This window comes from Ranitomeya imitator, chromosome 1 (assembly GCF_032444005.1).
Source record: "Ranitomeya imitator isolate aRanImi1 chromosome 1, aRanImi1.pri, whole genome shotgun sequence".
NCBI lineage: Eukaryota > Metazoa > Chordata > Amphibia > Anura > Dendrobatidae > Ranitomeya > Ranitomeya imitator.
In genome coordinates this window covers 576889851-576910771 of record NC_091282.1, presented here as the reverse complement: position 1 = coordinate 576910771, position 20921 = coordinate 576889851, and the positions used below count along the sequence as shown (strand labels likewise).

The window sequence follows — 20921 nt, the reverse complement described above, 5'->3', positions numbered from 1 at the left end:
TTCTGAAATGGGCAGAACATCACATTTCCGCCATGCACATTCCGAGGGTAGAAAGTCAGGCAGCCGATTTTCTGAGTCATCAGGGTCTCACTTGGGGCAGGTGATTTTTCAGTCCCGCCATCTTCAAAGAAATGGGGCTCATGGGACGTTGTCCTCATGGAGTCTCGGATAAACCACGAGATTCATTGGTTCGTAACCAGGTCCCAGATCTGCTAGCCAGCTATTGAGATGCTCTAGTAATATCGTAGTAACAATTCCAGCTGTCTTATCTTTTTCTGTCTCTCCCCTTGTCCGAGTGTTGTGAAAAGGATAAAGGAAGGAATCCCTATAATCCTTATAGCTTCGGACTGGCCAAGAAAGGCCCAGTAAACATGTTCATGGACACCCCTTGGAAGCTTCCAGGCCATCCAGATTCTCTCTCAAGGTTCCCTCTTCCACTAGAGTTTATAGTCTCGAAGTTTAACAGCATGGCCGTTGAGACCAATCTGGTCATTCAGACCATTATTAGGGCCAGGAAACCAGCATCCTTGCATATCTACTGCAAACACTGATATGGCTTCTTCCGGTGGACTGTGGACAAGGGTTTGGTCCCTATGTCCTTTTTTCCTCTTCCTTCCATTCTTGGTTTTCTACAAGCGGGTCTTGACTTGGCTATCGTTTCTGCCAATTCTTTTCCAACGAAGTCTGGCTTCTCGTTCCCAGATAAAGGACCTTTCTTCAAGGAGTCACCCACCTGGTACCTCCTTATCGTCTTCCAATAGATCCATGGGTTTTTAACCTAGTCTTTGGCATGCTGCAGCGCACTTCTGTTGAGCCCATAATAATAAATAATAATAATCTTTATTTTTATATAGCGCCAACATATTCCGCAGCGCTTTACAGTTTGCACACATTATCATCACTGTCCCCGTTGGGCTCACAATCTAGAATTCCTATCAGTATGTCTTTAGAATGTGGGAGGAAACCGGAGTGCCCGGAGGAAACCCACGCAAACACGGAGAGAACATACAAACTCTTTGCAGATGTTGTCCTGGGTGGGATTAGAACCCAGGACCCCAGCGCTGCAAGGCTGCAGTGCTAACCACTGAGCCACCGTGCTGCCCAGCCCATTCAAGACATGTTTTTTTTCTCCTGTCTTGGACAGTTGTCGTCTTAGTTAATTTACGTCCATCAGGAGTTTCTCATTTAGCGGCATTGTCCTGCAGTTCCCCGCTCCTGATTCTATATTGGGACAAAGTAGTTCTCAGGCCTGTTCCTTCCTTTCTACCCAAGGTGGTCTTGTCATTGCTCATTAATGAAGACATTGTCCTTCCTTCTGTCTCTCTCCGGTCCATCTCCTGGAGAAGTCCCTCTACAAGCTGGATCCCATCACAGCTATCCTAGTCTACCTTTCAAGGACTGCTCCCTTTTGTCAATCTGATGCCCTGTTCATATCTGAGGGTTTTCTTAATGGGCTCCTAGCTTCTAAGCTCACTATTGCCGTGGAGGCATTCCATGTTCAGGACAAACAGCCTCTTCCGGGAGCAAAGTCTCACTCCGCTCTGCAGTGGGGACCTCCTGGGCTGTTCGTTACCAGGATTTGGCTTTCCAGATTGTAAGGCCGCAACTTGTTCAAGAGGTTCATACCCATGCCTCGTCTGATGCAGGCCTGGGAAGGTACTGCAGGCAGCAGTTTTGTACCGGCTGACCCGAGTTCATTTATTCCTTGAATCTTCCTGTTTCCTACCCTAGGGACTGCTTTGGGACATCCCATGGTTACCTGTGTCCCCCAATGAAGCGATTGAGAAAGATATTTTTTGTAAAATCTTTCTTGGAGCCTTCATTGGGGGACATAGCACCCTCCCTAACTGTTTATACCATTATTTGGGTACATACGTTGTACCATTATTTGGTCTATGTGCCTTCGTTGTGGGATTGGTACATATGTTGAGGTTTTTGGTTGCTTCTACTGTTTTAACACTATCTGAGGTACTTTGTGCCTGTCGGTAGGTGTATACTGCAGAGGAGCCATCTTCCTTTTTTGCATAGTGTCAGCCTCCTAGCGACAGCAGCATACACCCATGGTTACCCGTGTCCCCCAATGAAGGCTCCAAGAAAGATTTTACGGTGTGATCACATCAGAGGAGAGAAATTAACCCTCTGTCACATACAACTGATCTGACAGGCGCTTCTCTTTTACTTTCATTTCTCCTTCCTCACCAGATTGTGAGGAAACCCCCTCCCTCCAGTCTCTTGAAGGTCTGTGAAACCTGATATCACAGTTGGATTTCAGAGCTTCAGGGGAGAGGATATAGCTGCATAGATCTCTCAGGCTCATTGTATGTGAATACGTCACATTCAGTAAGGTTGGTATTTTATGTTTTTATTCATCACAATAGTTTATTTAGCTTGTTTTATGAATGTATAGCACAAAATGTGAGGATATTTCATAGAAATAAGGGAGATTTTATAAAAGAAAGTGTGCTGCTCAGGCATATACAGTAGTTCCCTAACATATTCCTTCTCTTGCTTCAGATTATCTGCTGAAATGGAGAGGAAAATGGACAATTTATCCAAACAACTTGATGTTGAGGAAGTAACAAACATGCTGTTAGATGATAGAGACCTCACATGAGGATTTAGGAGAGGAAAGTGAGATTGATTCTCATGATGAGGTGGAAGAATGTGTCCTGGATTCTGAAACAGAGCAAGATGGTGACAGTGGTGAGGATGAAGAAGTTGGATCATATTATATTGGAAAAGATAAAAATACTAAATGGAACAAGAAGCCATTCCAGAAAAAAACGTAGGGAACCTTTAAACATTATTACTCACCTTCCTGCAGGAACTGCACGTAATGCAAAAACTGCAGTTGAATGCTGGAACAGTATATTTACAGATGACATTCTGGACTCTATTGTCACATATACCAACCAATATATAGACATTATAAAGGACAAGTACATCTGCAACAGAACCATCAAGCCCACAGATGAAATAGAACTGCGTGCTTTTTTTGGATTACTGTACCTTGCAGGAGCTTATAGGGCAAATAGACAAAGTTTGGAGGAACTTTGGGGTAAAGATGGGGATGGAGTTGAAAAATTTAGCCTTGTTATGTCCATAAACAGATTCAAGATTCTAATTCGTTGCCTTCGGTTTGACGACAGAACTACCCGAACCGAACGCAAAAACACATGACCGACTTGCTCCAATTCGTGATATATTTCAAAGATTTGTTTTAAACTGTAAACAAAGTTATTACCCTGGAGAGAATCTCACTTGACGAAATGCTCCCTGGTTTTCGTGGTAGATGTGCCTTTCGTCAATATATTCCATCAAAGCCAAACAAATATGGAATAAAAATTTATGCCATTGTTGATGCCAGTAAGACCTACACTTCCAACCTGGAAGTTTATGCAGGAAAACAACCAGAAGGTCCTTACTGTGTGAGCAACAAACCCATTGATGTTGTAAAAAGACTGGCTGAACCCTTATTTGGATCGGGTCGCAATATTACAGCTGACAATTGGTTTACAAGTTGTGATCTGATTGATTATCTGAAAATTCAGAAGCTGTCATATGTGGGAACTGTAAGAAAAAACAAAAGGGAATTGCCGCCACAGTTTGTAAGTGTGAAAGAGAGACAACAGTACAGCAGTATGTTTGCATTCCATAATGGAAAGGCTTTAGTTTCCTATGTACCACATGCCAAAAAAAAATCGTACTTCTTCTATCAACACTTCATGATGATGCTGCCATCGATCCTGGGACTGGGGCAGGAAAAAACCCGGAGATAATTACATTTTACAATGCCACCAAAGGGGGTGTGGATACAGCAGATCAGATGTGCTCCACTTTCAACGTCAGCAGAAACATCAAACGCTGGCCAATGGTCATATTTTTTGCTATGTTGTATTTGGGTGGTATAAATTCACAAGTAATTTATCTTGAAAACAAGCTTGAACCACTCCGTAGACGATTGTATCTGAAAAAATTGGCCCATGAACTAGTACTTGGAGAGCTACGCAGGAGAAGCGTGAAAACAATCGGTATCCCCTCTCGCCTTCAAGTTCAGCTCAAAAGGTTCCGCCCAGAAGATGATGGTGAAAAGTCACCATCTGCACCACCTCACAAAAGAAGGAGATGCACCACCTGCCAAACGGAAAGCGGAACCAGAAGGCTTTCAAATTATGAATGTCTCAAATGTCATAAAGCAATTTGCCTGACACATGCAAAAATGGTGTGTAATTCTTGCTATTTGCTCTGCAAGTGTGACTTTTCTGGGGAAACCTCAGCATCTACTTCTGATTGAATATGTTTTTAATAGTACTTAAGGTACCTTAAAATTAAGTTTGTGTTCAAAAATTTTCTTTGTACATTTTTTTGAGAGAGTCGAACTGGGGACTATTTGGCGGGAGTTTTGAAAAGTTTGTATTTCATAGTTATTAGTTTTATGTTAAGTAAATGGTTTTTTTTTGCAACTGATTATGTGTAGTCTCTTTTATTACATCCCTATGAAGGTCACTAATCACTTTTAGAGCACTGAAGTTGCAAACATTAGATATTATAGGTATTTTTCCAGCAGGCGCCTGACAGGCACATTGTATGTGAACTCGTTAGTCCGAATATTGTATGTGACGGAGGGTTAAATAGGAGCGATACACTTATTTCTGTTAAAAAGCAGCGATGAGGCATAACTACTCTTAACTGCTGCCGTTAAAGCATTTTGGTGGTCATTAAGGGGTAAGATCTATTCCTGGGGACAAAGAAAGATATGCAGGATGTCACCAAAAGTAGGAGGGTAGAAGTACATGTTAATATCTGTGCTGTGTGATTTGCACTGCTTAATCTGTGCCAAATCTAATATTGATAATGTATGCAAAAACTGTAAAGCGCTGTGGAATAGGTTAGCACTATATAAAAATAAAGATTATTATATTGAAAGGGAAACAGTTTAATGGACTAGCATTACATAGTTATTAAGGTTGAAGGAAGACTATATGTCCATCTAGTTCAACCCATAGCCTAACCTAACATGCCCTAACATGTTGATCCAGAGGAAGGCAAAAAAAAACCATGTGGCAAAGAGTAAGCTCCACATTGGGGAAAAAAAATTCCTTCCCGACTCCACATACGGCAATCATGGAATCTAGTGTATATACCCTGTAACATTATACTTTTCCAGAAAGGTATCCAGTCCCCTCTTAAATTTAAGTAACGAATCACTCATTACAACATCACATGGCAGAGAGTTCCATAGTCTCACTTCTCTTACAGTAAAGAATCCGCGTCTGTTATTATGCTTAAACCTTTTTTCCTCCAAACGCAGAGGATGCCCCCTTGTCCCTGTTTCAGGTCTATGATTAAAAAGATCAGAAAGGTCTTTGTACTGTCCCCTCATATTTATACATTAAAATAAGATCACCCCTTAGTCTTCGTTTTTCCAAACTAAATAGCCCCAAGTGTAATAACCTATTTTGGTATTGCAGACCCCCCAGTCCTCTAATAACCTTGGTCGCTCTTCTCTGCACCCGCTCCAGTTCAGCTATGTCTTTCTTAAACACCGGAGACCAGAACTGTGCACAGTATTCTAAGTGTGGTCGAACTAGTGACATATAGAGGTAAAATTATATTCTCATGAGCATCTATGCCTCTTTTAATGCATCCCATTATTTTATTTGCCTTTGTAGCAGCTGCCTGACACTGGCCACTGAATTTAAGTTTGTCATCCACCCAGGTCTTTTTCATTGACGGTTTTGCCCAGAGTTTTAGAATTAAGCACATAATTATACATCTTATTACTTCTACCCAAGTGCATGACCTTACATTTATCCCCATTAAAGCTCATTTGCCATTTATCAGCCCAAGCTTCTAGTTTACATAAATCCTGTAATATAAAATTGTCCTCCTCTGTATTGATTACCCTGCAGAGTTTAGTGTCATTTGCAAATATTGAAATTCTACTCTGAATGCCCCCTACAAGGTCATTAATAAATATGTTAAAAAGAAGAGGGCCCAATACTGACCCCTGTGGTACCCCACTGCTAACCGCTACCCAGTCCGAGTGTGCTCCATTAATAACCACCCTTTGTTTCCTATCCCTGAGCCAGCTCTTAACCCACTTACACATATTTTCCCCTATCCCCATTTTATGTATCAACCTTTTGTGTGGCACCGTATCAAAAGCTTTTGAAAAGTCCATATACACTACATCCACTGGGTTCCCTTGGTCCAATCCGGAACTTACCTCTTCATAGAAACTGATCAAATTAGTCTGACCTGAACGGTCCCTAGTAAACCCGTGCTGAAACTGGGTCATGAGGTTATTCCTCTTCATATACTCCAGTATAGCGTCCCTTAGAATGCCCTCCAGGATTTTACCCACAGTAGAGGTTAAGCTTACTGGCCTATAATTTCCGAGTTCAGTTTTTGTCCCCTTTTTGAATATTGGCACCACATTTGCTATACGCCAGTCCTGTGGCACAGACCCTGTTATTATGGAGTCTTTAAAGATTAAAAATAATGGTCTATCAATGACTGTACTTAGTTCCTGCAGTACTCGAGGGTGTATCCCATCCGGGCCCAGAGATTTGTCAATTTTAGTGATTTTTAGACGCCGCCGCACTTCCTGCTGGGTTAAGCAGGTGACATTTAATTGGGAATTTTTATCACTAGACATTTTGTCTGCCATGGGATTTTCTTGTGTAAATACTGATGAAAAAAAGTCATTTAGCATATTGGCTTTTTCCTCATCCACCATCTCACCCAGACTATTTTTAAGGGGGCCAACACTATCATTTTTTAGTTTCTTACCATTTGTGTAGTTAAAGAATATTTTAGGATTATTTTTACTCTCTCTGGCAATGAGTCTCTCTGTCTCAATCTTTGCTGCCTTGATTTGCTTTTTACAGAATTTATTTAATTTTCTGTATTTATTTAATGCCTCCTCACTACCTACTTCCTTTAATTCTCTAAATGCTTTCTTTTTGTCACTTATTGCGCCCCTTACAGCTCTATTTAGCCATATTGGTTTCCTCCTATTTCTAGTATGTTTATTCCCATACGGTATATACTGTGCACAGGTCCTATCCAGGATGCTAATAAACGTCTCCCATTTTCTTTGTGTATTTTTGTGTCTCAGGATATCGTCCCAGTTAATTGCACCAAGATCCTCTCTCATCCGTTGGAAATTTGCCCTCCTGAAGTTTAGTGTCCTTGTAACCCCTCTACTACACATCTTTTTAAAGGATACATGAAAACTTATTATTTTGTGATCGCTATTTCCCAAGTGACCCCCAAGCCTTATATTTGATATGCCGTCTGGCCTGTTGGTTAATATTAGGTCTAGCAGTGCCCCCTTTCTTGTTGGGTCCTGAACCAGTTGTGAAAGGTAATTGTCTCTCATAGTTGTCAAAAACTGATTACCTTTGCTGGAACTGCAGGTTTCTGTTCCCCAATCTATTTCAGGGTAGTTGAAGTCCCCCCATAATAATGACTTCTCCTTGAGTCGCAGCTTCATCTATTTGCTTTACGAGGATATTCTCCATTGCTTCCATTATTTTTGGAGATTTATAACAAACCCCTATCAGTAATTTATTATTTTTTCCCCCTCCACTTATCTCCACCCACAGGGATTCTACATTTTCATTAAATTCACCTATATTATCGCGCAGGATAGCATAACAGGCAACACATTAAAAAGTGTGAGACTTAAGCTAATACAGCAAGCTAAAAGAAAATCACTCACAAAAGATAGGAAGTAACAGAAAAAGTTTATTATAAGCCCATACACTGGCAGATAACTGAAAGCTTAAATTGAGTAAACTCCTACTGAAAAAGTATAAATTTTTTTTTTATAAAATAAGTTTTAATTTGTCTTTCGTACAAACATAATTAGAGGTAATGGATTTCTTAAGTTGCCATCTCCGCACCCCACAATACTGAAATCTTTCTGAAAGGTTATCAAAATATACAATTTACCACTAATAAAAAAAAATGAATATATGTTTTACAGCTTTTGCACTTAGGTATACAAAATGGTAAATATTTACATTATGTTGATAGAGTATAATGCACAGTATACTAGGAGGGTCATTAGAATCAATGTCCACATCATTACACAGGCAGTTCTCATGGTATTTGTATCTCCATATACAAAAGTAGGAAGGAGAGCTGCATGAATAACTCTGGAGCACACCACCCTATTTACTAGGTCTAATGCTGATCTTGCTGCTTTTTCTTGTTTACAGAATTCCTACTAATTCATGCCCTGCTTTACCGAGACCAAATACATCAAGTCATGGATGTTCTGTCAAACTACCCAACAATTCATGAATAGAATCTAGTCTTGACAACCACTGATGGGATGAACTGCAAAGTATTTGTGCTAAACACAAGATCCTGTTTCAATTGCTAAAGCACTTTGCCAAGATATATGGCACAGTCATAAAAACATGCCATTAGTGATAAGAAAATATGCTCAGATAAGGAGGTATCCAAGCTGGATTGTGTGCTGACTTAAGCACGTTATAAAAAAAAAGTAAAAGAGTCCCCACAACTGCATGTCTTGCAGCTGTTAGAAAGTCACAAGGCATGCAATTGCAGGATTCACTAAAAAATTTTAAGTACACCAAAGGCCCTGTTGGCACACAAAAGTATGCTTGGGTAATGCCTTATATGAGCACATTTGCTCCTCACTACATGTCATAAGTAGTGAGTGCAGTGATAAGGCACTAGTGTAAAACTTTGCAACTCAAGACTGACACATCCTTAGCACAAAGCACTCAGTGAGGAGCAATATCACTGGTGTCAAGTGACATAAAAGGCACTTTCTAGAAAAGGGGAAATTGTGAACGCTGAATGTCTAAGTATAAGACCTCAGTGAGATGCTACAATGCACTCTAGCCATGACAGAATAATATAAGTGTCTAATCCAGCACGATTGAAATTACAATACAGGAGAAGATACTAGTTAAGTATTCACCAATTACAATGAACGATTGTCATTGCGGCCAGATTTTAAGCAGCCTTGCCAATTTTAGAGATCCCCGTCAGAATTCTTGTAAGCATGTGAAAGGCACTTCAAAATTGTTTGCACCATCTTTTACTTTTCTGGAGGCCTAAAAGTCAGACCAATTCCTAAATGTTTAAACTAACATTATGTCCATGTGGCACCACATCACTATTAATACCCCTTTACTAAGGATAAAGCATTTACATTCCACCTTTATGGGCACAGATTTTTCAATAAAGTTGGTCCTAGGTTTTTGATACATACAAATAGGTCATGTATATCTACCACAAAAGGACTGAAATAAACTTAAGTTCATCAATTTAAGAGTGAACAGACATTGGGTACAGCAGTGTTCCACCCAACACATACAACCAGGACTTTCTAAATACAGCCCAATATTGTGAATGTATAGAGGTGTAAAGGTCTGAGAAGGAAAACTTTTGGTCTGGCATTGTACAGGAATGATTATCAGTAGATGTGCTCAGCCTGTAAAACACATTGTATGCATTTGATTTACCGTGAATAAACGATACAAGTTAATATTAAGTAAAGGCTAAATAAAGCCAGCCAGCATGCATGTGACATTAGATAAACATTCACTGCCATTAGCAGTATCAGAATAAAAAAAAAAAAAAAAAAATTATGTGTTGGGTAGGTATGTATTCAAAAATGGTCCTCTAGACACCTGTGCAAGAAGCTTGGTGTGGTTTGTGACAAGTCTGTAACATCAGATTTACTGCTGGCCTCAGAAACTTCATAATTTGGTCCTCAAGTATGAAAACTGACATGCAAGCTGAACATTAACTAATATGTTCACATAACTGTACAGGGAATTATCCAGCCACCATCCTATACACAGCTATCATTGCAGTCTTTAAGGAAAAAAAAAAACTTAAGTAAAATATGGAATGCAAGGACACTTGAGTGCTGCATTTCTATCCTATAAAGTGGCTTTTATTTGGAATGATGGAAGTGAGCCCTTTGCGACATTAGGTCACCCTGCAAAGAGAGGAAAGTCTTTCATCCACAAGTTAAATGGTGGACTTTGAAAATGAGACTCGCAGATGATGATTTTCTCCCATATCATGGTTGTGAAGTTCTATTACTGACTCTATTGCTTCTTCAACTGAGCCCATCTGGATGAGAGCCATCTTGCGATCTTTCCTGTGAATATAAAAAATAAAATATAAAATATATCTATCCTCCCCCAATCTCTAGTTGCATGCAATAGTAAAGCTTACTGGAAAAATTTGAAGCCTTTGACTGTGCATCCATCATTTGAGAACAGACCCTTAATATCTTCTTCACTTATAGATGGCCTAAAGAGAAATTAGATTTTACATTTTTACTCCATGTTCACGGCATTCTTACAGCAAGTGTGATAGGAGCAAGATTCCAAAAACATTTAAAATCTTACGGTATGTTGGAGAGGTGGAGTGTAGCAGAAGGAGGGAATATATTTTGGAAGTTCTTGGACCCTGGTTTCTTAAAACGATGGAGCGGAGAGTTGGTGTAGTCTTTTGTTAAGCCCTGGTCTTCTTGTCCTTCTTTGGGCAACTGTACAGACTGATGTTTGGATAGAGTAATCCGAAGAGGCTTCCCATGCAGTCTCTGTCCATTTAAATGGCTCATTGCTGTGAGGTGGGGAGCGAGTAAAATATACAGTAAGAATTAAATACACCCTTATTCTGAAACAATATGGGGGCGGGGGAAAGGAAGAGTTTACCTAGCTGAGCTTGATTTCCATCAGCCATCTGAACAAGTGCATTCTCCTTCTTGTTGAAGAGAATTTTCACTCTGTGTACATCCCCATATACACCTTAAAAGGAGAACAAGCAGATAAACTACTGAAGTTTTTGCAGAAGTGTATTTGTTAAAGTCTCCCCACAAAAGTACCTGTGCCGTGGGCATGCCAAATTAGTTTTATAGGTTTACTGATCAAAGTAATTTAAAAAAAAAAAACCCACAGGATTTTAGACAGAAAAGGTGTTTTTTTTTTTTTAAAGCACCACTCCAGCTGATTTTTTTTTTTTTGTAAGTGTTAAGGTACCGTCTCACAGTGGCACTTTGGTCGCTATGACGGCACGATCCGTGACGCTCCAGCATCGCTCCAGCGTCGTAGATTGCGGTCACACTTCGCAATGCACGACGCTGGAGCGATAACTTCACGACGTATTTGCAATGTAGAAGCTGTTGGTTACTATGCGCACATCGTATACAATATCGTGCACACCTTTGTTACACCATGCGATCGTGCCGCCACAGCGGGACACTAGACGACGAAAGAAAGTTTCAAACGATCTGCTACGACGTACGATTCTCAGCAGGGTCCCTGATCGCAGGAGTGTGTCAGACACAGGGAGATCGTAAGGATATCGCTGGAACGTTACGAATCGTGCCGTCGTAGCAATCAAAATGCCACTGTGTGACGGTACCCTTACTGCAGGAGTGGTGACACTAACCCAAGCACCAGCAGTCAACTTCATCTGTTCTCAGCACTGCTCTGTTAGTCTTCTGCCAGATCATTTAGGGTTACTGAATGAACCAGAAGTCACTACTCAATGTAAGTCTATGAGAGTCAGAACAAGGCTCTCCTGGATTTGCACAGAGCTTGTGACAGTTACCTCATCTGTCAGAAGTTTAGGTCACAAGATGACAGACTGAAGCAGCATCAGTTGCCATTACGTATACTACTAGGGTCAAGGATCTTGTGTTAGTAGCACCACTCCAGTGCTGGGGAGGAGGAGTGGAATGGTGTCCTATATGTACCATGTATTCATTTTCTTAAGCCAACATTTAACATTGGCACACATACAAAACCCTCTTTAAATAAAAAAGGGGCATAAACCAACTCTGCATGCCACTGAAAGTTAGTTTCACAACCAGTCTTAAACATGCCAATGCACACCAAAATATTCTAGACGGGTAAATGTAAAACTGCACCTTTAATGTAAAATACCCACCCAGCACAACCAGAATAAAAATGCATGCAGGACCCACCCAAACAAATGGAAAAACTGAATAGTAATAAAGTGCGAAACATACCGAAAAGAATAAATAGGCATTGGGGTGTAACTCTCTTTAGAGAACAGCAGAGCAAGGCAGCGGAGGGACAGGGGTAGAGAAAAGGAGCCGAGGGAAGAGCACAGCTTGCAGAAATGGTCCACGAGGAAGGTGTCACCGGAGGAGTGGTAGGAGCAGTTGACGGATGATATTCAAGGTGGTTAATATTTGAAGGATAGGTTGGATCCGGACAGCAGGGTGTTTGGGTTTTTATTTTTTTGGAAGGGATAGTTTATGGTTTTTGTTTCAAGCACAACAGGAAGCAGAAGTTGCCGTGCAGTCAGTTGGCAAAGAAATTCCGGATCAAGGTATAAAAACAAGAAGGGGGATGGGAGGAAAAGAAAAAAAAGTAGCAAAAAACAGGTCAGTAAATATATAAGAAACAAGTACACAAGATTTAAAAGTCTTCTAGATTAAATGTTTTAAAGACAGTTACTAAATAGGTTTATTATGAGAAGTGATACATTGAGAAGAAAAAAAAATAATCTATAGTCTGAGACAATATCCACACATTGTGTAACCATAACATTGCTCTACCATTCAGCTTGTTCACAGCTTACCACAAAACTGGGAAACTGCATTAATATAATCTAGACACCCATGCTTCCTAACCAAACCCCCCCAAAAAGGAGAGCTATAATACAATCAAAACATTTGCACTTTGTATTCTAGGCTGACTTTTTTAATGCTAGCATTACACAAAACCTGAGCACTAGAATATTGTCTCCACCTATATGAAGAAATCAGCATCTATGAAGTAAATATAGTAGAGAGTCTTGTTAGTAAAAAGGTAAAACTGAAGGTTGTATCTTCTCATCCCCCCATGCTATTTACTCCGAGGTAAAAAAGTTAGGTTCATAACTCACTTAAGGAAGTCAATATAAAATTCTGACATGTCAGTGACATGTGAAAGGAAGTTATGGAGGACAGGAGTAAAAAACAAAAAAAAAAAAAATATCAGATCAATCCTTTCTGTATTAACTAGCACACTGGAAGTCTGAACAATTACTGATCTGTTGCCATTAATCACAATATGTACACTAACATCACGAGTTAGAACAGAATTATCACGAGTTAGAACAGAATTAACTAGACTATGTTGGCATTTGGGGGTAAGCATAAAAATTGATAAAGTCATAGCTACCCACTACTCTGGCTCAGAATGTTAAGCCCAAAGTCATCTCAAGTGGGGTCAGGAAATGGGTCACGAAAAGCAACAACCACCTGTGGCATTACAGCACAATTGACATGTCCTGTGTCTTGCGCTTTTGAAATTAAATGGTCAGCTCTTGTAGCTTTGATAAAGTGATGCTGCATGATTGGGGCATCCCTCAAAACAATAGTATGAACTAACACGACTCATTTTGGTGGGTGGTTAATAGGCATTGTGGAAAGTGAAAGGATAGCCACTGATCAGGTCTATCCTAGACCATCACAGCCTTGACTATGATACTTGTATTTTACATACCAAATTACACTTAATGCCTGTTCATACCCAGGTGTTGTATGTTTATTTTTTCACTCTTGGAGTGCTCACACTTTTTGGATACTGATTACCATGTCTTTACGAAATACCTTAAGTAATACAATAATTATTCCTAATTTCTTAATGTAATCCTTCTCTATACTTCCATTGCGCTGACAGGACAATGTGTAGACTTCTCATTTGTACATTGTCTGAATATTTTCTAATATAGTGTATGTATTGATTGTATATTCTTTTATTCAAGGGCATGCTCATGGTTTAAATTTGCACAAGTAGACTTTAAGCAAACCAGTCATCGGCATTGTCATCGGTATACTTGACACTGTCAGGTTGGTGCTGTTGCACCGATTAAAGTGATGCGAATAAATGTCGCCCTGGTACCTATATTATTTGCTGTAAACTAGTTTTTGAGGCAACTAAAAAGAAGAATATGTGCAAGTAATGGGTATAAAAAAAAAAATATGAAGCTGAAGATCAAAGCCAGATGCTCCTCCTGAGTAATAGAGCACAGGGCTTTTTTTGTTACAGCAGACAAACTTCTGTCAGCCAAATTTATTGGTAAAATATAAATCATAAGTACACCACTTTCAAAGTACTCTTATTTGTTTCCACCAATAAAGATGTATAAAATGATACCTCGGTTGACGAAGTCTTGTGGTTTAATTTTTTTTTTTTTAAGTTCAGTTAATGACATTCTCGTGCTTCGTGGTAGCCTGTGGGCAGGGCTTTATTTGGCGCTTTCTGGACTAATTTTAATTATTGTGGCTTAAATGACAGGACGCAGGTCACTGAAGGATCAATAACTTTATTATAAATATTGCAGTTAATATTGTGGGCTTGGGGGAAGAAGAAAAAAAAAAAAAAAAAACCCACATTCAGAAGGCAGGTGCCTAAGCTGTAGTGTGATTGTATCTATAATATCTGTTTTATTTAAGTGATCAAATTTCTTAGAGAAAAAAAAACCTCCATGGTGCTGGCCATGTCTGCAGAGTAGCATCGATTGGCAATCTGATGGATGCTACTGCGCAGGTGGCACCACTTTGAAAAAAAAAAAAAAAAAAAAAAAAGCTCCACCAAGATGGCACCTGCACAGTAGCATCCATCATGTTCAGAATTATGCTACTGCGCAGGCACAGCCGATGCAATTTTGACAAATAAATTTATTATCACCAAGCAAAATTAAATATAGATGCGATCATGCTGCAACACAGGTCCCACCGCCTGCTGAAGTATTTAAAAGAAAAATCCTATTCACACCATATTATATTCAGTATATAAAATAGGGGGCACGTCAGTGAGGGATCGGTGACCTGGCATAAGCCATACAGATCAAGCAGATGTAAGCAGAGCATCACATAAAGACCCCCACAGAACAAGAATCTCTAACTGAAAACTACAAAATACAGATTAAACCACAAGACAGATTTCATCAACCCAGGTATCATTTTAATCAGTATAACGGTGCCAACCTGACACTGTGGGTTACTGTGCACAATCCTGCTGACAAGTTCCCTAAATTAGATTAAACAACTACAAGATGGAGTTAGTCAACCCAGGTATCATTTAATCAGTGTAGCAACGCCAACCTGATACTGTAGGGTTTTTAGCAAAATCCTAATGACTGGTTTGCTTTAACCAAAAAAAAAAAAAAAAAAAAAACATTCCCGTCTTTAAGATGCAATCTCAATATGTAGTAGTCGTATTCTCAAATTCAAAAATGTTGTATAGTTTCTGATTAGGCCTTTCCTCATGTGCCAGCATTGTAGGACCTTGTGTATCCACGGTTACAACCACTGAATTTGAGTTAGCTAGTTGCTAGTGGTTTTAACCATGGATACCCAAGGTCCTGCAATGCCATGAGGAAAGACATAGCAAGTCAGAAAAACTACACTACATTTCGAATTGGACTACCATTCCCACATGACAATAAGTGTGGAGAAAAAGAAGCGATCCCATATATAGCAACATAACAAATTTTTATTATGTACAATATTAAAACATTTAAAAGGTAAAAAAGCAAGTAATGCCGTAGGGGACACCACAAATTGCCAAATCAAAGCAGGCCCTGTGTGGATACAATCAAAAGAAGGACCACAGACATCTATATGGCTAGTATAGTTGATACGCAAAATGGTAGTATATCACAACAAACATTAGGGATATAACCATCAAAACCAACTGGACTCTCAAAAATTATACAATTACTAAGATTTTTATCCTCATATCCACCTCCAGTAATAAACCACATAAGTAATCTTATTAATCCAACCCAAGATATAAAGCCATGAGGCTCATACACAATATTGAACCACATAAAAAGTAAAGTTCTTCTAAAGGCAGTGAGTAAATAGGGCTTTTACCTTGAATAGAAAGAGTACGATAAGGTGCTTGTGGTGTTCCCTCACCTTGACATGCATTTCGCCGCCTTCTTCCGGGGGCGTTTGACGCGCGTCGGGGTGAGGGGACACCACGAGCACCTTATCCAGTACTCTTTCTATTCGATGTAAAAGCCCTATATATACACTTTATATGTGGTTCAATATGGTGTATGAAAGCCACATGACTTTATATCTTAGGTTGGATTAATAGGATTACTTGTATGTGGTTTATTACTGGAAGGCGGATATGAGGATAAAAATCTATTAGTAATTGTATAATTGAGAGTCCAATTGGATTTGATTGTTATATCCCTAACATTTATTGTGATATACTACCATTTTGTGTATCAACTATACCAGCCATATAGATGTCTGTGGTCCTTCTTTGATTGTATCCACACAGGGCCTTCTTTGATGATTTGGCAATCTGTGGTGTCCCCTACGGCATTACTTGTTTTAATATTGTTCATAATAAAAATTGTTTATGTTGCTATATATGGGATCGCTTCTTTTTCTCCACATTTATTGTCATGTGGGAATGGTAGTCTAAGTTGTTTAGGACTAGACTAGTTTGGTGTTTATTTCGAATTGGGAGGCATTTGCTAATATTACACCTACTATATATTAGGGTAGGATCTTTGAGATTGGAATAGCCCTTTATATCTTAACTGCATATTTCTGTACATGAGTATTGTGCTATATCATGCTATTAAATAAAGCCTTTGTTCATGGAGCATTTGGGATTTTAAACAGGCTACTTTAACAAACCAGAGAACTGATCACTGTACATCTCATCCTCATGCAGCTATTATACATAAAGCCATTGGACAATAGAAATGCAACTAACCTCTGGGCTAAGGTTGCTAACCAGAAGGACAGAGTTTCCAGGAATCCCTAGACCAGGGATGCCAAGCCTGCTAGCGGCTGCTGCTGCAGCTGCTGTTGGAAGTGCAAGGGGTGCAAGTGTTCCATGGACACCTGGCAGATAGGTGGGAAGGAAAAAAAAAAAAAAAGTCACTCCAATGTAATGAACTCAAGATACTTCTACAAACACAAACCTTAACTCCGTGGCAAAGTTTACAGTGTATAAAGGGAGAAGCTTGCAAGTTTTAAAAAAGTCCCAGAGGTTGATCATACATTCCTCAAAAAGAAGCCAATATAAAGCTGTCCGTAGACTGCTTAGCATCACAACTTTTGCCTTTTTGGCTTGATTGGGGTTAAGTAGTTGGATCTCCATAAAGAAATGTAGGTTTAGGTCATTGATCTATAAGCGTGTGGAATCCCTTGCAATAAGTTTACTCAATACAAAATAGTCTTCCAACCAAATAGAAAGCTTAATAGAACAGTAAAACTGAAGCAGTCACTTTAGATCCTTTTATTGCTTTAGAGGCCATTTTATCATGCACTAAACGAAACAAGTTCAGTACCTCCCCAATCAGAATGAAAGTGGAACCAGTAGACAAATATGCTGGTTCCCAAGACTTATACAATAAGAGTCATGCAATTGCTACATCAATATTACAAGGAGTAATAAAACATTGCACTGAAGTCAAGGAAGGTTATACGGTCACGTATAGACACACCCTTACCTTGTGGGATTGCAAAGGCAGGAGGAAACCCAGCAGTAGCATATGGGTTGGCAGAAATCAGTCCAGGTGCTCCTGATAATCAAGAAAGTTTAAGAATTTTTAGAATTCAAGCATCTATACAACAAGGTGCCCCCTTTTAACCCCTTGGATGCCTGTTTGGTGTGGGCTCCGGTGATAACCCTGGGCCATTTCTGGCCCAAGACAGCTGATCTGTTCAGCTCTAACAGCCATGGGTGGAATTGTGGTTCACCTGCGGCTGTTGACATGTCAAATGCTGATAAACTGAAAGCAGCATTTAACATGCTAGAAGCAAGTCAATAACCCCACCCATCAGCACCTGTGTCACATGACCACAAGTTGCTGATGGGATGGCTTAACATGGAGTCTGCAGGAGATCCCTGTGGTTGTCATTGCTGGATTGTTATGAGTGCCGCCCAGCGGTCAGTGCTCATAGCAAGTGAGCATTTATGCTACAAAGAGCAAAGCTGCAGCTCTGCTCTATGTAGCACAAACAATTGAATGATCTCAGCTTTTAGTTTCTTATGGAGACTATTGAAGTAGGGAAAAAAAAAAACAAAAAAAAAAAACAATCTAGCTATGTTCAAATCACCCATTTTGCCGTATTCAAAATAAAATCATTAAAGAAAAATTAAATACACATTTGGTATCGCCATGTCCAAAGTCACCCAATCAATATACAAAAAGGATTAAACTAAATAGGTAAACGATATAGCAAGGGGAAGGAAAAAAAAAAAAAAAAAAAACGCCTGAATTATTTTGGTTGCTGCAACATTACAATAAAATGGTGATCAAAATATCGTATCTACACCAAAATGGTAAAAAAAAAAAAAAATTAAAAAAAAGTCAGATCAGCATGAAGAAATTATACACATCTATATCTAATCCCAAAAAAGGTGATTCTATGGGTGTCGGAAAATAGCAACTTTGTTTACATAAAAAAAAATTTGGGATTTTTTTCACAACTTAAAAACCTAGACATGTTTGGCATGTACAAACTCTTAATGACCTGGAGAATGACAATGGCAAGTCACTTATAGCATTTAGTGAACTGTTATAAGAAAGAACAAACAAAACAAAATCACAACCCCTGGTCCTTAAGGGGTTAAATACTTTGTTGGAACTTGGCTTTGGATTATTGAAGTGATCAGAATTTAACAAAAAAAAAGTTTCATTATAACAAGCTGCAGTGTAAGCAAAGGAACGGGCATTCTCACCAAAGGCAGCAATGGTTTGATCCAACGAAGGCTGTCCATCACCAGATGGCAGATCAGGGCGTGTGTAATCTCTACTTTTATCGTTGTTGTATTTCACATTAAGGCTTGTGAGTTTTGAAAAGTCAATTCTGAGTGTACAGCAAGCGTTATAGATGTTCTGGCCGTCAAGGGACTAAACGGAAGAAAAAAGGTGAAAGCCTGGGTTTTGCATGAAACTCTGCACCTCAGTCTAAACCATTTTGGTTAAATTAAAATGCAACTTACCAGTTTGGCATGTTGGGCACTTATAGGATCAGAATACTGCAAAAGTGCCTGAAACTGATTGTTCTTTGTAAATGTTATTATTTTAAGTACAGTTCCAAATTTAGAAAATATCTGGGGAAAATAAAAAAAAAGTTTAATAGGTGTGCTGCCTCCATTATTGCATTTTTTCAGAGGATTGATACATACAAAGATCTATTAGGGTAGGTGCACACGTCAGGATTTCTTGCAGAAATTTTCCTGACAAAAACCTGGACATTTCTGCCAGAAATCCGCATGCGTTTGACGCGTTGTCACAAATGCATAGAATAGCAGGAAAAACACAGAAAATCCACAAAGCTAATGAACATGCTGCTTTTACCGCGATGCGTTTTTGCAGAAAAAAAAACGCATCATGTGCACAAAAATTGCATAATGCGCACAAAAATTGCATAATGCATTCTAAATGATAAGATGCATATGTCTGCGGTTGCATCACGTTTTTATCGCGAAAAAACCTGAACGTGTGCACATACCCTTAGAAGGGATTTTTCCACAACCACCCAATCCTAGGTGGTCATTGGTTGGGGTCACTTGGTCATAGGAGACCCAGTCAGATCTGCTATGCAGCTAGGATGCTGCATTTCCACTGTAAATGCGCTTGCAGACTGCCAGATTCAGAGCATCATGCGAAATCTGCAGTTTGGTCAGATTGTCAGCATAGTTGGCCAATTCTCTCAGAGGAGAGAATCTGCACAAGAGAAAATGGAGAACAAAATTTCTCCAGTGTGTAATGACGTACAATAACCAATTGCATTGTGGTACTGCATTAGCCAGAAAAATCGATGTAAATAATTTTCTGCCCAATGATGACAATTTTAGGAGTGATACCTTTATTGGCTTATTTTCTGGTTAGCCAATAGAAGTAATCACTCCTAGAATACTTTTGTCATTATTGGGCAGAAAAGTATTCATATCCATATAGTGTGTAGAAATTCAACTGCACTCCTGTCAACAAATCAGTGATTTCCAAACACTCATTGGCCTATAGGAGAGAGCGGTTGGAATATAGAAATTAAACGGACATGCAGCCATTTTTATGTCCTTAGATCGACAGGTTAAAAAAAAAAAAAAAATCTGACATGCACAGCCCTATAGACCAACATTGGTCCAGATGTGTTCCATCTCCACCTGCCACAACTTAGGCCAATATAATAGCCCTGGTTACAGGGGAAATCTTAACGCTTAGAGCGTCACTCTGTCCGAAGCCTTAATAGACTGCGCAGGCGCGACTCTCCTAGCGTTAAATTATAGAAAAAAATGCCGCCGAGAGCAGGGGGTCGGGAGCACGGGGACGCCATCTACATATTTGTGCCCTGATTATGCAAATAATCCGCCACCATAGCAAGTTTTTACTTACGCTATTCCTTTCGGGCGCCATTGTCTTGCTCCTCCTGGTGCCGGAATCGGCGCCTGCGCAGTCCGTGCTTTCCGGCGCCATTTTCTTGAAGACACAGCAGTGTGTCTTCAAGAAAACGGCGCCGGAAAGCGCGGACTGCGCAGGCGCCGATTCCGGCACCAGGAGGAGCAAGACAATGGCGCCGGAAAAGAATCAGGTAGCGTAAGTAACAAATTGCTGTGCCATGAAGCTGTGGCACTTCATGCCACAGCTATTTGTTACTTACGCCACCTGATGGGGGCCATAAACCTTTATGGAGCAGCGTATGGGGCATATGGATGGGAGCAGCACATGACAGGATGGGGATGCAGGATGGGAGCAGCACATGAAAGAAAGGGGGCGCAGGATGGGTGCAGCACATGACAGAAAGGGGGCGCAGGATGGAGCAGCACATGACAGGATGGAGACCATATACGAATATAAATGCTCGCCACCCGGGCGTAGAACGGGTTCAATAGCTAGTAATATATATCCAT

General features: G+C 39.8%; 1 protein-coding gene across 1 annotated transcript in view; it reads right to left on the bottom strand.

Annotated features, from left to right (window-relative positions):
• Positions 1-7735: 7735 nt before the first annotated feature.
• Positions 7736-20921, bottom strand: part of PTBP1 (polypyrimidine tract binding protein 1) — a 40126-nt gene continuing 26940 nt past the window's right edge. The window contains exons 7-15 of the mRNA XM_069767848.1: positions 19011-19121; positions 18747-18918; positions 17512-17583; positions 16770-16900; positions 12041-12074; positions 10722-10814; positions 10413-10629; positions 10237-10314; positions 7736-10159 (exon numbers count right to left, since the gene is read on the bottom strand). Coding sequence (XP_069623949.1) covers positions 10027-10159; positions 10237-10314; positions 10413-10629; positions 10722-10814; positions 12041-12074; positions 16770-16900; positions 17512-17583; positions 18747-18918; positions 19011-19121 — 1041 coding nt within the window. The 3' untranslated portion in view covers positions 7736-10026. The remainder of the gene's footprint in view (positions 10160-10236; positions 10315-10412; positions 10630-10721; positions 10815-12040; positions 12075-16769; positions 16901-17511; positions 17584-18746; positions 18919-19010; positions 19122-20921) is intronic.